Source organism: Rhinichthys klamathensis, unplaced genomic scaffold, assembly GCF_029890125.1.
Source record: "Rhinichthys klamathensis goyatoka isolate OS25496 unplaced genomic scaffold, OSU_Roscu_1.1 h1tg000035l_1, whole genome shotgun sequence".
NCBI lineage: Eukaryota > Metazoa > Chordata > Actinopteri > Cypriniformes > Leuciscidae > Rhinichthys > Rhinichthys klamathensis.
The window spans coordinates 4,829,621-4,846,453 of record NW_026606583.1 but is presented as its reverse complement, the minus strand read 5'-3'; the positions used below and the strand labels follow the sequence as shown (position 1 = coordinate 4,846,453).

Sequence of the window (16,833 nt, the reverse complement as noted above, 5' to 3'; positions counted from 1 at the left end):
CATATGACCTCTGTAATAAATAAATATATTTTATTATCGAATGCCAGTTTCCTATTTGTGTTAACTAAAATGTTGCTATAATATATTAATGTGATTTCTAGCCGTTGAATCCCCTGCTTAACTTTCTTGGTGGTTGAAAATAGCTTTTATCTTTAAGTGGTCCATTTTCTTTCTTGAAATCTTTCATAACTAATTGCATGTTATATAGCCCAGGCTGGCTGTACATTTCCTGACGTGTACATATGAGAGTACATAATTATAAAATCTGCATTAATTTATTTTTAAGGGCATAAATGCTCTTCATACTGTATGAATGTATAATGTATGTATTTTTGTAATTTAAATGTTTAGAATTGTCTTGAGAGATATGAAATATTGTGACATTTTAAGAGAAGGTAGGCACCATAAAGTATTTTATTTGTGTGGTACACTACAGAATTGTCTCATGTGTTGTTTTCAATGTATATTTACAATTACTTTGTTATGAACAAGCAATTTTTTAATCTTCATAGCGTGACAATGCTGTTATTTTATTGCATTGATAGTTAATCAAGAACATCTGTCTCTTTGGAGTTTAAAACATGTTGAACTTTCTACTAGTGATGGTTTTCAGCACACATAAAACACTATAGGAATGTATCGTCAATATTGTGATGTCAATATTGGGTTATTCGTTTACTTGAAACCACTGAATCACTGCTTTTGTCAATAAATAGTGTTGAAAACCCCATTTTTTGGTGAAACAGTTACTTCTACATCAGTGCATATGCTAAATGATGTCAATAAAAAAGATCAAAGATTGTATCTTGGAGCATTTATTTTACACACATCGATAGAAAAGCTTTTCCCAACTTTCATTCATGTTTCCTGCGGTGTGTGTTGTGATGTAAAGTCTAGACTCATTTGCTCGCTCTCGGTTTGAAGAGCAGCATCAATCTGTGACTTCAGGTCTGGATCGAAAAACGCATGACCGATTGTGAAATATTCCTGGAACACAAAATTAAAGAACAATTCAGAAAAATAAATTACAAACAAAAAAGTAAAGCATTGTTAGATGGAAAAAGACCTTTTTCTTTGTGGGAGGCCCTGCGACAGGCGGGTTGAAGGTCATGTCTTTAACACTGTAGTCTTCAAACAGCTGCACTGGAGTCCTGCACACAGCACAGACAACATGAAAATCTCCATATTCATCAGGAAACCTGAAATCTGGAGCCTGTGGTCTCTACCTTCTGCTGAGCTCCATGCTGAGCGCGCCTGACCCTTCACTAGGAGCGCCTTTCATGAGATGAGCAGCAAACTTCCTCACCACGGGGTGATAGTGTCTCTAGAATGACAAAGAAATCCACATTTAAATCAGGAATCCTCTTCATCCAACAACTGACTAGTTTGACCTTTTTTTTTTTCTTCTAGACTTTTACCTTTATTTTGAGCTTTAATATCAAAGACTGCATGCTATATTTATGATTAATTTAAATTATTAACTCTCCAGCATTTTCCCAAAACTTTCAAAGGCCCCAGAATATTTTGTTGTTTTTATCATCTGTAATGTGCAGCAACTTTTATTCCAAAACACACATTTGGATGACAGAGGATTCAATTTTGCTCTAACTAAATATGTTTAGGCTTTGCTTTCATAATACGTGTTGAACTTACTGAGTGGGGGGAACTAAAACTTTTTTTTGTGCTGATAATGTTTTGTAAACGTTTCGTTTGATTTACCAGTATTTTACATTGTTTATATATGTAACAAAATGTGTGACACACTGATGCAACTTATCTGTGCTTTTCCTCTCAATGTAATTTCAACCCAGAGAATTCATTAAACTGAAGCCTACTGGCAATTTAAAATAAACAATTGAGAATTTAATTTCCCACTCTGTTTTAATCTGACTGTCAGTAATAACCACTGGAATGAGTGAATGAACATTGCGCTTCACCTTCAGTAAGTGAAGCTCCCACAGTCCTGTGTTCTGGGGGTTGCAGTATTCAGGCACATCCAGCTCTGGGAGATACACACCACTGCCCTGCATTTCATTATCCAGCAGGATGTCACACTTAGGGAAGGTCTACACAAACACAAGAGAGACAATTCATACATTCACCCTAAAAGTCATAAGTGCGAAGGCCTCCATTAGCTGAATTGAAGGCTCACATGCATCAGCGTCCTATTGGCTGCCAGGATTCCCACACAGGAGTCGGGCAGCACGTGCAGGCCGAGTGTGCTCAGTCTCTTCACGAAGGCCTGTGCCCTCAGCAGATTGACCTGCTTCCTGCGTTTGGTCAGCATCACGTCCAGACACTGCAGCACGATCGTCGTGTCATCATTCGCACCTCCTGCAGACAATCCAAGACAATAGCTGTGTTTGTGAATTAAACTTGTGCGAACAACTTTGACTATTGCATAAAACATCTGAGAATAAAGCAGCGTTTCCATTCCATGTGTTCAAGAGAGCAAAATACCCACTTTCCTGGAAACCTGGTGCAAAGTATCAGAAATAAACGATGCTGGTCCTCGCTATACGCAAAGTACGCATGTTGTGTCGGCCCCTTGCTCTCAGAGAGGATTTAATGACTAGGGAAGTGAATAAAGGGATAGTTTACCCAAAAAATTTAAATTCTGTCATTAATTATTCACCCTCATGTCATTTCAAACCTGTAAGACTTTCGTTCATCTTTGGAACACAAATGAAGATATTTTTGATGAAATCTGAGAGATTTCTGTCCCTCCATTGACAGCTACGCAATAAGCTCATGAAGAGATTGTAAAACTAATCCATATGAATTGAGCGGTTTAGTCAATTTTCTGAGGAGACGCAATCACTTTATATAATGAACAGATTGAATTTAGGCTGTTGTAAAATACAGTCCTGCCTGGACCAAATCGGGGGTAAAGGATAAAAATCTAGCTGTGACGATCGGTTTATGCTCAATCCGTTTATGGAAGGAAAACGGGTTAACACGTTTACATGATCGCATGCATTGTCGGCTTATTAACCACAATGAGGTTAAGAACATGCATGTAAACACTGAAAAAAGAAAGAAAGAATGTAATTAAAACATATTAATCTGAAATACTATTTCAGTCTTTCTACTTCAAAGTGTCACATTTAATACAATGTGTAAATTGCCATTTCTTTCTAAGTATCTGAAATTTACTGCAATTTCTAAAAAATTCCTAAATAAATTTTTTTTTTCATTATGATTAGTCTAGTTATCCAATCATATGATCCTTTGAGGCAAAGTCATGTGAGTTTTTTGTAGCGCACCCAGGAATATATTAGATAACTGTGTTTCCAAATAAATCCACATCATCTGAAAACAGGCTCTCAATAGGAGCAAATGCAGCCATTGGAATCAGAAATGCTAGTCAACTAGCTTGACCTTTTTTTGTTAAAGGGGTCATATAATGGTACATGCACTTTTACAAGTTAATTGTACTGAAATGTGTGTTGGCAGTGCCTGTACACAACCATCATATAATGATAAAAATCCATCCAGTGTTTTTGTTTTAATCTCCTTATATGTTTTCCCCTGCCTCAAATCGAGCCGTTCGTTTTTGTGACGTCAATAAAACGGACGCCCCTCCCACGATTGTTGATTGACAGCAGTCAGCACAGGAGTTTCAACACAGACCCGCCCTCGCTCGTGAGAGCTGTCAATCATAGTCTGCGCGGACCGGCGCGGTCATTGTTGATATGCTGGAGCACTGTCTATGAGCAGAATGGCGTCTAAGCGATTGTGGTGTTCTGTTCTTGGGTGTAATAACGAACACAGTCATTTTAATGTTCCTAAATCCGAAACGCTGAAGACACAGTGGCTGAGTTTGTTTTCGAAGGGAATATTCCCCACGAGCAACGTCAATGCTCTCATGTTTGCGCGAATCATTTCACACACCAGACTGCTTTATAAACGAGGATCAGTATAAAGCTGGATTTGCTAAGAAGCTGCTCGAATAAAGGAAGAAGCTGCTCATGAATAAAGGATCGGTACCAGATATTCGTGTTCCTGCTGAATCTCCAGAAGAACTGAAGTGAGTGTAACGTTTTATTAAACTTTATATTAATATTTATATCTTTGCAAATCGCTAGCTGCACGCTTCACAATGAATGCGTCTAAGGTTTACACTCAGGGTACATTACGGCATGTTTTCTATGTACGACATTCTCAATATAATTCATAATCCCACGTTTATACTGAACAATCTCTATGGCTCTGTGAACAATGCGTTATGGTTATTGTGTTATTGTGTTACAAACGGTGTATGCACAGAACAGAGAGGCGGGGTGAGCAAAGCTCATTATCATTTAAAGTAGGGGTGTGCAAAAAAATCGATTCACATTTGAATCGCGATTCAATCTTTACCGATTCAGAATCGATTCATAGAATTCCAAAAATCGATTCATATTTTTTTTTTATGGCGTGCACGGTTGGAGTGGCAATCGGGTGAGTCGGGACTTTTACCGGTGGTTCGGTAGTGTTTCGAGGCTGCGAGGGCCGGTCTGATAAATAGTTATACATTGCAAGTTCTTGCCGCCCGCTGGTCAAACTGTGCAGCCTCTCTGCTCAACCCGTGAATAAATGCATCGATCCGCAGAATATGTTTGAGTTCTTAATGGTCTGTAGATCTTTTGCCAAGCGTGTCTGTCAGAGGTTACGGGTTCTAAACCGCACTCGTATAGTTTTTTCTCTCTCTCATCAAAACCGAATATGTTCATCACGTTTGTGTGCATTTTATTTTTGAGATTTTACCGGAGTCTCCAAAACGGCGATAGATTGAAGAGCGCGTCCGAGTGAAGACTGCTGATAGCAGCGGACACGAGCGCGCTCAGCTTGATTTCAAAAACAACAGATCTCTTACTTAATAGCGAACTAAATAAATGCTCTGCTAGTTAACTGGAGATACCCGCAAATTACGCCTATGAACGACTTCACTGGATCTAAACAAATCAATCTAACCATAGATGTTACCAGTAGCGGTGGCTTTTTAAAATCTATTTAAAATTATTTCGCAAGGGTTCTATGACATTAGTATATTTTTAGGAAGTTCAATGTGCCCAGTCGAGTTCACATTTCAACAGTCAGCCTGGTAGCTGAAGTAGTCCTTAAACCACATTTAGCATAATTGTTTGTTTGATCTGACTACAGCACTTTAAAGCTAAATGTAAAAGCTTTTTATTTAAGTTTTATTTTAAACTTGAATTAAATGTATTTGAAAGCTGGCCAAAGCTTGGCACTTTGCACTTTTTAGTTGCAAAAGTTTTTATTTTTGTATGAAGACATAAAGTAATATCAAACTACATTTAATTTGTTGTGTTTTTTTTTCTTTTAAATTGTGTCTACTGCAATCAATCACATAGGAAAAAGTAAACTACATTTATATACTGTGAATCGTTTTTTTGAATCGAGAATCGTTTTTGAATCGAAAATCGATTTTGAATCGAATCTTTAGAGACAAAAAATCGGTATCGAATCGAATCGTGACATTTTCTGAATCGTGCACCCCTAATTTAAAGTCATATGCACTGAAACGGCGTGCTGAAAACAGAGCTGTTTTTGACCAGGTAAAATTAGTGTTTTCTTACAATACTAATGAGAATTTTTAATTAAAGTATATTACAAAGTTTTAATTTAGACCCTAAAGAATCATATTAGCTTGTACAAAAATGGCATTATATGACCCCTTTAAGTAAATTGTGTGTTCAATAATAGTCTATCTAATGGGTCTCGCAACGAAAACATTTGATTGTGTAAGTGAGGGGATGTTCTTGCCCTGTGTCAGATCTCAGGACATCTCACCTGCGTGCAGCGTCAGCAGGGTTTTGTATAAGTGGCTGTAGAATTTCAGAGGGTCGATGTTGAGGACGTCACCTGTTGGAAACAGAGGTGTGTTTTAGCTCAGCGAGAGCAGGATGTTCCCGAAACGAGAGCTGAGGCTGAACTGACCTTGTCCTGAGAGGATGTGGAAGGATGTGAGAATGCAATGAAGGCTCTCACGATACGTCAGATCCTGGGTGAAGGAAAGCACTGAGATGTTAGTGCATACAATTTTACCCTGATAAATCACGAAGCCGATGCTCCTGGTTGAAACACTTACACCCGATATGATGAGGCCGAAGAGCACCGCCAACAAATCATCAAAGAACTCCAAGTTTATAAGATGAGCAAACCTTCAGGAAACAGTTTGAACCATGTTATTCACATAACAAAAACACAGGAAAAGTGACCCCGGGTAATAACGCTATAATAAAGCTGTTATACACATCATGTGGCTCTTACTTGGCAAGACCTTCTAAAACGGAGGGCAGTAAGATGGACTTCTGAGCTTTCTTCAGTATTCTGAAGTAGATGAGGAACACAATGTTCAGCGTCTCTGTGTGCTGGAATCAAAGAGAGATGAAGACAATATACGATAACATTGATGCATTAAAAGGAAGTGTTCAACTCGAATAGCACTCACCAGTTTAATTTTCTTGTCCTTGCTCTCTGTCGCCTCAGCTTCCAGAAGCTCTTTCTGCAGCTTCTCCTCGGCTTTTTTCCACTGTTGAGGACGAGAAGATTGAGGATCACGGAAACAAAACGGATTTTTTTTTTAGTCAACCATACCAACATATAAGTAGATATACGGCTTTTCCAGCGGCTTTGGTTCAGGAAGTTTATTTCACATTATTTTAATCCATAAACATTTCAAAAAGAATTCAGTTACAAACCTACCAACTTTTAAAGATTACAATACAAAACTATTGATTAAATAAAGTATAAAAATAATTAAGTTTATTATACAATATTTCAAAAAAAGTTTGGGGTCAGTAAGATTCTTTGTATCTAGAAACTAAAGCTTTTATTCAGAAAGGATGATTTAAATTGATCAAAATGGCAGTTAAAGACTTAGTTAAAAGATTTACTCCAAATAAAGGATGTTCAGGTCTATTCAGCAAAGAATCTGGTTTCACTTTTTTCCCAGCAGCAGCAAAACTGTTTTCAAAATTGATAATATTTTTTTTATTTTAGCAAATCATCATATTAGAGTGATTTCTGAAGGACCATGTGACACTGAAGACTGGAGTAATGATGCTGAAAATTCAGCTTTGATCACATTTTAAAATATAAAAACAGTTATTTCAAACAGTAAAGCTATTTCACAATTATACTGTTTATATTGTATTTCTGGTAAAGTAAATGCAGTCTTGGTGAGCAGAAGAGACTTCTTTCAAAAACATTTGCAAATCTTGCAGACCTCAGACTTTTCAACAGAAACCTCCCATGATTGGGGAATGTAGTTGCAGGCAGTGGCTGGTGTGTCGTTTTTAAAATGAACCAGTGTCCAGTAGGGCTGGGTATCGATTCAGATGTTCAAATTCGATTCGATTTCGATTCACAAGCTCACAGTTCGATTCGATTTCGATTCTCGATTCGACTATAATGAATATAGATGTAATACAAATCTCAGTCTAAATATCAGTTATCATTTTTTAGACAATTTTTTATTACATTGATCTCACCTAAATGTTTGTTTTTACAATGGGGTAATTTTTTTGTTAAGAGTTTATGCAACACATGGAAGCTTGATTTCAATCTTTGAATTAAATTGAAAAAAGTAGCACAAATAAATACAATAGAATAGCCCTAAAAAGACAAATAAAGAGACATAAAAAGAAAAGTTTTTGGGTAGGTCAGAAATACTACAGAAACTGAATAAAGTAATCCAATGTAAAATAACACTGGATAGTCTTTTAGTCCTGACTGAATTAAATACATAGGCTATTAATTCTGATTCCTTACAATTAATGCTATATTATGTTGTTTTGACAACAAAATTAATGACAGACACATATGGCTGCGTTCACTTTAAGAACTAGTGCACGGATCCATTACTGTTTCATTATACTGTCTGTCACACGCGTTTTATGCTTATTTAAGACATAACCGACTGTCTTTACGAGGTTACTCACCAAGACCAGAGTTTTGGCATCATTTTGCGTGTTTTTAACTGTTAAAGCGCTATAATCCACGAAAAAGAACTTTTGTTACTGGCGAGCTGTTTGTTGTGAGGCGGATTTAGGCTGCACGCAATGAAAAACATGCACGAGTGCGCGAGCACAGGATAGTTTAAAATTGCTTCAAAAAAGACGTGAAAATGATAAACGTTAGTTACGATGCAATGCTGGCCCGATTGTGCAAGTGAATCATGTCCCGACTCCTAAACACGAGTGTGTATCGACGCCTGCAGCGCTTGACGCTTGCCTTGTGCAGAGAGAGAAGACGCAGCACCGCGAGCCCTGAATATGGAAAAAATCGATTCGTGGCCGTTGAGAATCGATTTTGAATCGACCACATTTAAAAAAACGATTAATCGAAAAATCGATTTTTTTGCCCAGCCCTAGTGTCCAGTGAAGAAACACTGATCTAAACCATTGCTCAACTTCAAATCATGACATTTAATTGACAACATTCGGCTTAGTTCAGACCTTCCGCTGCATCCTGGACAGATTTGCCTTCCTCTCCTTGAACAACATGAACTTCTTTTTGGGTGCAGTGTCTTCCGTATCTTTCTTCATGTCCACTTCTTTTATCCTCAGACAGAGGAGACACTTCAGCACCTGTGCATTCATATCACAAACATCCTTAATGACAACAAGCCATTCAAAACATGTCATATACACATCACATCCTCAAGGGAAAGTCCACACAAAAAGAATTGTCATTAAAAAGATATTTTGAAGAATGTTGGCAACCAGTTTCGGTTCACATTGGAAAAAATAGCGTGGAAGTCAATGGGAACTGAAAAAGGGTTTTGAAATACAACATGAACACAATAAGTACATTGTATATAATAGTTTTTGGACCCAGAAGCTAAAACTGTTTACAATTTTTAAAGGGTTGATTCACCCAAAAATTAAAATCATTTCATAATTGACTCATCCTCAAGCCATCCTAGGTGTATATGACTTTCTTCTTTCAGCCAAACACAATTGGAGTGTTAAAGGGATAGTTCACTTTGAAATTAATTGTTGGTATGTTTTAGCTTACCTCAAGGGCATCCAAGATGTAGGTGTCTTTGTTTCCGCAGTAGTTTCAATTTTGATATTTTTAGGTCAAACCGTTCTTGTCTGTCAGTCATATAATGCAGGTCTATGGTCACCACCTCAAAGAGCATGCACAGAGAAGTCCAAATTAAACATGATTTAATGACTCGTAAATGTAAGTACACATTGATGGCCTAAGACACGAAACGAGCGGTTTGTGTGAGAAAACGAACAGTATTTATATCGTTTTTGCCTCTTGTAAACACAGCCACGTCCAAGTGATCTGAGGGCGCCGGCGCTTCGGTCTGCGCAAGCGCCGGAAGTGATCTCTCGCGCGTGTACGTCACTCATACAATTGTTTTATTTTTTTTAATTGTTTTCTTTTACGACGGTTTAAACATCCCGGATAAGCGCAAATTAATACCATTTTAATTAGCCGTCTTACCTACAATCTCTGTTCTGTGTAAACAATGAGTGACGTACACGCGCGAGAGATCACTTCCGGCGCTTGCACAGACCGAAGCGCCCGCGCCCTCAGATCACTTGGACGTGGCTGTGATTACAAGAGGCAAAAACGATATAAATACTGTTCGTTTTCTCACACAAACCGCTCGTTTCGTGTCTTAGGCCATCAATGTGTACTTACATTTACGAGTCATTAAATCATGTTTAATTTGGACTTCTCTGTGCATGCTCTTTGAGGTGGTGACCATAGACCTGCATTATATGACTGACAGACAAGAACGGTTTGACCTAAAAATATCAAAATTGAAACTACTGGGGAAACAAAGACACCTACATCTTGGATGCCCTTGAGGTAAGCTAAAACATACCAACAATTAATTTCAAAGTGAACTATCCCTTTAACACTCCAATTGTGTTTGGCTGAAAGAAGAAAGTCATATACACCTAGGATGGCTTGAGGATGAGTCAATTATGAAATGATTTTAATTTTTGGGTGAACTAACCCTTTAAGTAAATTGTCCATTTTGATAATTCTCTGTGAGAACTTGTATAGAGGAAACAATGTTCAGTATGATGACTGCACCTCTGGCTTGACGTTGTAGTTCCTGCTCTTGACCATCCCTGAGATGACCTTCACCATTGCTAAAGAGGCCTGACCCAGTTTATCCTGTTTCAGCAGTTTCCTGACCGCTTCACAACTCATCTCAGACACCTGAACGCAACATCACATCATCACATTACTACAGCCCACATGCAAACCTCCAATGCTGAGTGTTTCCAGAAGACTGACCGTCCTGATGGGGTCGTTCATCAAAGGCACCACCATGACTATGATGTTGTTGTGGAAGTTGAAGTGTGGCAGGGCTACCAGCAGATCACAGATGCACCTGATGGCCACCTCAGCAAGACCTTTATAACACTGAAGAGACACGGCTTGACTCCTCTTCTGCTTCTTCTGCTTCCAGTCTGAAACAGCATCAGATCAGTCAGACGGGACAGCGAAAAAGGATGGATGAGAAGTTAGAAGCACAGATCACATGATCTACCTTTGATTGTCTGTTCCAGATCCTCCAGGTAAAACTTGTACTGGCTCACGAGACCCTCCTCAAACTCTCTCAGCTGCTGCGTCTCTTTTTTCACCTGGAGAACAAACGGACATGCTTCAGTGGGTCATAGAAGATATTTAAATCCAGTCATTTAATCATTTCGTTGTCTCTGGGGTCCGATTATCCACTTCTTCAACCAAGATGATTAGTTGTAATGAGCATTTTTCACTTTAAAGCAGCACTAAGTAGGAATTCCGTTTTTGTCAAACAGCGACCCCTAGAGTCGCTTTGGTGGAGTACTTGTACTGTCGTGAATAGCACTCAACGCAGAGATGGCTCGCACTCACGGCCGGATCCCCTCCCCCTGTACACCGGTACCTGTTCAGTAGGATGGACGCTGTAACGAGTGGAAATAAGGTATGGCCCCTTTAAGAGCTGCGCGCGCCCAACACCACATGTATACGGCGCCACATTATTTCTGTTTGATGCTCATTTTATCAGATCTGTTTTTATGCCGTAAAGCAATTCGTTACCTCGCGAGACCTGATATCACACGATACGTCCTAACACTGAGGCCAGCGGCCCAAAGTTGCAAGGGTGGTTTTGCGGCTCACAGGCACCAGGGGGGTGCGAGACGACCACCATTCCACACGAAATCAGTAATATAAACATTACAATGACTCCAAAGCTGTTCGGTTAAGGTAAAAAAGTTACTTAGTTCACCTTTAAATGACCCTCAGGGGTAAACAGGTCAGTTTTTGTTGCTGTGCCTTACGTATATATAAATGCCCTTTTCTCAGATAGAAATGATCAGGAACCTTTTATAAATTAAACTCAAGTCAAATATATATATAAAGCCAAAAACACCACGATATTTGGCAGATTTACCCATATTTAGTTCTAATAATTAGCGTATATCCTGCTTTCTCATTCATGGTATCAAGTTTATTTGAGTTTTATCAAATTTAGGACCCTTTTTAAGACTTGCACAAATAAATCGTGAAATAAATCACCTAAAACAGGGTAACTGGCAACTGCATGTTTAAAATAGGTTTTATTCAATATATACATATGTACTGACATTGGTTTAAAAACCAATATATTAATACACACACAAATTAGAAGTTGATCGATATTAGATTTTGCTCATACGATGATGTTTAAATAAAGGCAATAAACAAATGATTGTGCAGATACTGAAAAAGTCTATAAAGTGAACGTGATAAATAATGGTGTTAAATAATGTCGCCGTAGAGAGAAGACTAAATGCCAGGTGCAGTTTAAGTAACCAAAAGAAAAAGATTTTATGCATAATGCAAGACTTATAATTATAAACAAGCCGGAAATACTCTAAAACTCTTATTTTGAGAGGTCTACGTTACTACTCCCAGCTGCTCGTTCACAAAGACAAGAGAGATCTCTACAACATATTACAATATAAATACCATGAAGTAAACATTTTCACAATTCATCAAAACAACTGCTCGAAACTGCAATTCTGTAGAACGCGCAATATTAAATAATTCGAATTAAACCATTGCCCTTTGAAGTTTAATAATTTACTTTTTTGTGATTCCTTTTTTTTCCTTCTCCAAATTTAAGACCTCTTAAAATGATAATTTAAGACCTTAAATTTTATCAAACCGAATTTAAGACTTTTTAAGTACCTGCAGGAACCCAGTCATCACTACCTGCCCAATAAGCATGCAAGTTGGGCCAGTAACGTGACAATGTGTTTATCTGTCTGCCATCACACACCTGAGCATTTCAGAACAAGTCGCTCTTGCAGCTCAGTTGCACGAAATGCTTGTAGGAAAACGAAACGTCTCCTTTAAAGGAAGGTGAGGCACTGTACCTTCGTGGATTTCTCCTCTTCCGTCAGTGGTCGGATTCGATACGCTGGCACAATGTCCTTAAACACCTCCATGAGGGAGACCATGACTAACTTTCTGACCGTGACGGCGACGCACGGGTCCGTCTCCATTAGCATGGCCCTCAACTCCTTCAGCTTCTTGATCTGAAACGTCACGACACATCTAAGAACACTCCAGATCACACGCAGAAGTTCAGTGTGAAGGACAGTCTTACGTTCACATGAGGATCTGCGAGGACAGCTGAGGACACACTGGCGATGTGCAGCTTCTTCTCCATCAGTCTCTGAGTCCGCAGCTTCAGCTGCTCCTGAGGAGTGAGGGATGGACCGCTCTCTGGTTCCTCCTCTGATGTTAGTTCAACAAAACCAGCCAAAATATCAGCAAATAGGTGCACTGAATACTCAAAACAATAAATACTGCATACACGGTTTTTGAAAGAAGTCTCTTCTGCTCAATAAGGCTGCATTTGATTGATCAAAAACACAGTAAAAACGGTAATATTGTGAAATATTACAATTTAAAATAACGGTTTTCTATTTTAATATTTGTTAAAATGTCATTTATTCCTGTGATGCAAAGCTGAATCTTCAGCATCATTTCTCCAGTCTTCAGAAATCATTATAATATGCTGATTTGATGCTCAAGAGACATTTCTCATTATCAATAGTGTTTGACCGAGAGTGATTTTTTTGATGGCCGATATATATAATATCACACTATTTAACTTAAAAACACTATAGTGGATAGTAAAAACACATATATAACAATTGCTGAAATGAAATTGTATTATACTATTTTGTTCAAAAGAACATTTACTTGAAATAGATAACTTTTGAAACATCATCAATGACTTAAATGTGAATTTTAAAACTATTTAATGCATCCTTGCTTAATAAAAGTATTAATTTCTTTAAAAAAAAAAAGTTATAGTATGGTTTTCCCAAAGTCCTAAACTGCAGGGGTTCATGAGTTGATGAAAAGCTATTCACTTATTAAATCACAAAATTTTTAAATGAAAATAAGTAATTTAAAAATAAAACACTTACTAAAAAGATTAAATATTTGAGTTTTGAGTAGTTTGCCTGCATGTCATGTGAGCATTATGCAACATCAGAGAACTTGTGAACATGCGATTGTGTTGTTAAATTATAGAAATATTAACTTATAATATCATCTCAGAGAATTCATATATATATATATTTTATTTTTATTTTTTTTACACGCGCGAGAGATCACTTCCGGTGCTTGCCGGAAAAGACCGAAGCGCCGGCGCCCTCAGATCACTTGGACGTGGCTGTTTACAAGAGGTAAAAACGATATATATACTGTTCGTTTTCTCACACAAACCGCTCGTTTCGTGTCTTAGGCCATCAATGTGTACTTACATTTACGAGTCATTAAATCATGTTTAATTTGGACTTCTCTGTGCATGCTCTTTGAGGTGGTGACCATAGACCTGCATTATATGACTGACAGACAAGAACGCTTTGACCTAAAAATATCAAAATTGAAACTACTGCGGAAACGAAGACACCTACATCTTGGATGCCCTTGAGGTAAGCTAAAACATACCAAAAATTTATTTCAAAGTGAACTATCCCTTTAAATATTTTGCATCAAAGGGGTTAGGCTATCAAAAAAGTTTTTGTGGGAAGTTTTTTTTCTTCTAAAACGAGACATGACAACAAAAACGACTACACTGCGCTATCCCAACCTCACCCTTGAGATGAAAGAAACTTGCATTTGAAGAAGAGAAATGCACACTAACCCATCTCGAACTCCTCCTGGTCCTTCGGTTCCTCCTCCGCCTCCGGCACAACTAGAGGACACAATCAAACAGCACAGTTCATCACTACACATCCTCTCCAGCACGCCAGCATTTCCTGCAGAGTCACGAGTGGACACACACCGGGCTTCTCCATGGACTGAGGGATCAGGCCGCTCTTGTCTTTGATGGGCAGCAGGTGAATGAGCTCCTTCTCCTTCTGCTGCTGCTGCATCTTCCTGGGCATCTTCTCGTAGTTCTCCACCGACTGCTCGGACTTACGCTTTTTGGCATGAACTGGAGCACTACAAGTTTTCAAAAAAGAAAAAGAGCAGGAGAGAAGATGATCACAACAGACACTGTGTCCACAGTCTATGAAGAAAGAAACATCGGAAGATTGGACGTTTTAAAGACCTTGATGAGATGTCTCGAGTCAGAAAGGAAGCTTTATGTGCCATGGCTTTGATCTGCTCGAGGTCCTCCTCATCCATCATATCAGTGGGCAGAGACTCCAGGAACTCCTCCTCCTCTTCTTCATCCTCTGGTATCATACATCATCATTACAACACTGAGCAGGAGTTAGTGGAAATCATCAGAAAGCAGTGTCGTGTTTCACCTGGTCTCTTCTTGTAGCGCTCCAGGGGTTTGAGGGTCTGATGGGAAACATCAGTAATGGCCTGTCGGAGTTTACGCTGCTCTTTGCGCTGCTTCTTAGCGGAGCTCTGTTGCTTAAACTGTCGATTCTTCTGTTTGTTTTCTAGCTTCAGATTGCTGGTTTTCAGCAACTTTCTGAAGCTAGGCCTCTTTTTCTTGTTCTTTTTGGAAGCCTTGTGTGAAATATGCATTAAAGCACAGTTAAATAATGCATGCTGGTGTACGTTACAATTATATACATAAGACATAAGTTGTTTATACATATGACAGATGAAACAAAACAGAATTCAGAGGCTGACTTGTATAATAAAATATTCCAAAAAGAGTTTTACCAGTCGTGTATTGACTATTGACTATCTACAAATCAGTTATGATGCAGAACAAAACAGCAATGAAGGGTTAAACTCTAAACATCAAGAGTGCAAAATGGACACATATGGACTGGTGTGACTGTAAAACAGAGCACATGTTTGCAAATTTGCACTTCAAAGTAAGATTTCAAAGAAAATTTTAAAAACTTTGACAATAAGTAGTCTTTAATTCTCTCTCTCTCTCTCTCTCTCTCTCTCTCTCTCTCTCTCTCTCTCTCTCATCTATATATATATATATGTGTGTACCGGTCAAGAGTTTGGAAACATTCCTATTTTAATGTTCTTGAAACAAGTCACTTGTGCTTATCAAGCCTGCATTTATTTAATCAAAAATACAGAAACAAAACCAGTAATATTGTGAAATATTAATACAATTTAAAATTACAATTTAAAATAATGGTTTTCTATTTTATTATACTTTTAAAATATAATGTATTCCTGTTATGCAAAGCTGAATTTTCATCAGCCATTTCTCCAGTCTTCAGTGTCACATGATCCTTCAGAAATCATGCTAATATGCTGATTAATTATCAATGTTGGAATAAGTTGTGCTGCTTGATATTTTTTTAGGAACCTGCGATACTTTTTAAAAAGATTATCGCAGGTTCCAAAAAAATATCAAAAGAATCCTGAAAAAAGTATCACAGGTCGACAAAAAATATGAAGCATCACAACTGTTTCCAAACATTGATAATAAACAACAGCATATTAGCATGATTTCTGAAGGATCACACTGGATGACATTGAAGAGTATTTTAAAATACAAAGCCATTATTTTAAATTGTAATAATATTTCACATCACAACATTACTGTTTTAACTGTATTTTTGATCAAATAAATGCAGGCATGATGAGCATAAGAGACTTCTTTCAAAAACATTAAAAATAGTAATGTTTCCAAACTTTTGACCGGTACTGTATATGTGTGAGTGTATGTATATATATATGATACAGTATGGGGTTGAGAAGTATGCTATCTGATACACCAGGAGTTTAGTACAGCTTGAGTAAAACTAGTATAGTAACTTATGATGATAAGTGTCGTTTGATATGATCCTGAAGGGACTACACTGGTACAGTATATGATACAGCAGACGTTAGGCTAGTATTGTATATAGTTTTGACTAGAATAATATATGAGAAACAAGGGCTGTTCAACCTGAAGCGTCACATTTACACGCTGAATTGAATGTAACGTTAACTGAAGCGTTTCACTGAAGCTGAACAGCAGCGGGTGTTTTTAAACTCACTAGCGCATTAGTTTGTCTTACAAGTATAAAATAACTTACCGGGCCCATTTTGATGATTGATTCGCCTCAACTATCAATGAAGTTTCAAATGTGTTAATCAGTTTAATCCAAAAAAAAGAGTGCAAGTATCCCCTCTTCACACATGTACCACATGGACCGGAAGTAAACCAAGGGAGATCTTCGATGAATGCAGGGACAGACGTCAGGCTGTCTTCGAGCGCCACCTGGTGATCTGGGTGAACGGATACGATGAGAACACGCTTTCATAGATGCTTTTTCTTTTTCTTTGCTTTCATAGATGCTTTTGCGAAATTATTTGTAAAGCAGCTGAATTTTTCCTCTAAATAAATTTCAGTATATATTGATTACCCCCTAAATTTTAAAT

At 37.9% G+C, this 16,833-nt stretch overlaps 1 protein-coding gene across 1 annotated transcript; it reads right to left on the bottom strand.

Annotated features, from left to right (window-relative positions):
- Nucleotides 1–799: 799 nt before the first annotated feature.
- noc3l (NOC3-like DNA replication regulator) lies at nt 800–16,557 on the bottom strand. Its single transcript, XM_056245968.1, has 21 exons — nt 16,488–16,557; nt 14,790–15,000; nt 14,588–14,714; nt 14,318–14,478; nt 14,177–14,227; nt 12,623–12,753; nt 12,390–12,551; nt 10,535–10,628; nt 10,279–10,454; nt 10,072–10,200; nt 8,466–8,597; nt 6,458–6,538; nt 6,277–6,377; nt 6,095–6,167; nt 5,944–6,007; nt 5,797–5,868; nt 2,153–2,334; nt 1,938–2,066; nt 1,227–1,324; nt 1,067–1,151; nt 800–987 (listed from the first exon to the last, which is right to left on the bottom strand). Exons 1-21 carry the CDS (start codon nt 16,494–16,496, stop codon nt 859–861), a joined length of 2,397 nt encoding a protein of 798 aa, XP_056101943.1. The 5' UTR covers nt 16,497–16,557; the 3' UTR covers nt 800–858.
- Nucleotides 16,558–16,833: the final 276 nt, after the last annotated feature.

Bases quoted from the DNA above. Each gene is read 5' to 3' on its own strand.
- noc3l (XM_056245968.1), bottom strand. The intron at 5,869-5,943 runs GTCAGTTCAGCC...TGTTTCCAACAG, and splicing joins CCACATCCTCTCAGGACAAG to GTGACGTCCTCAACATCGAC. The intron at 2,335-5,796 runs GTGAGATGTCCT...GATTGTCTGCAG, and splicing joins CCTGCTGACGCTGCACGCAG to GAGGTGCGAATGATGACACG.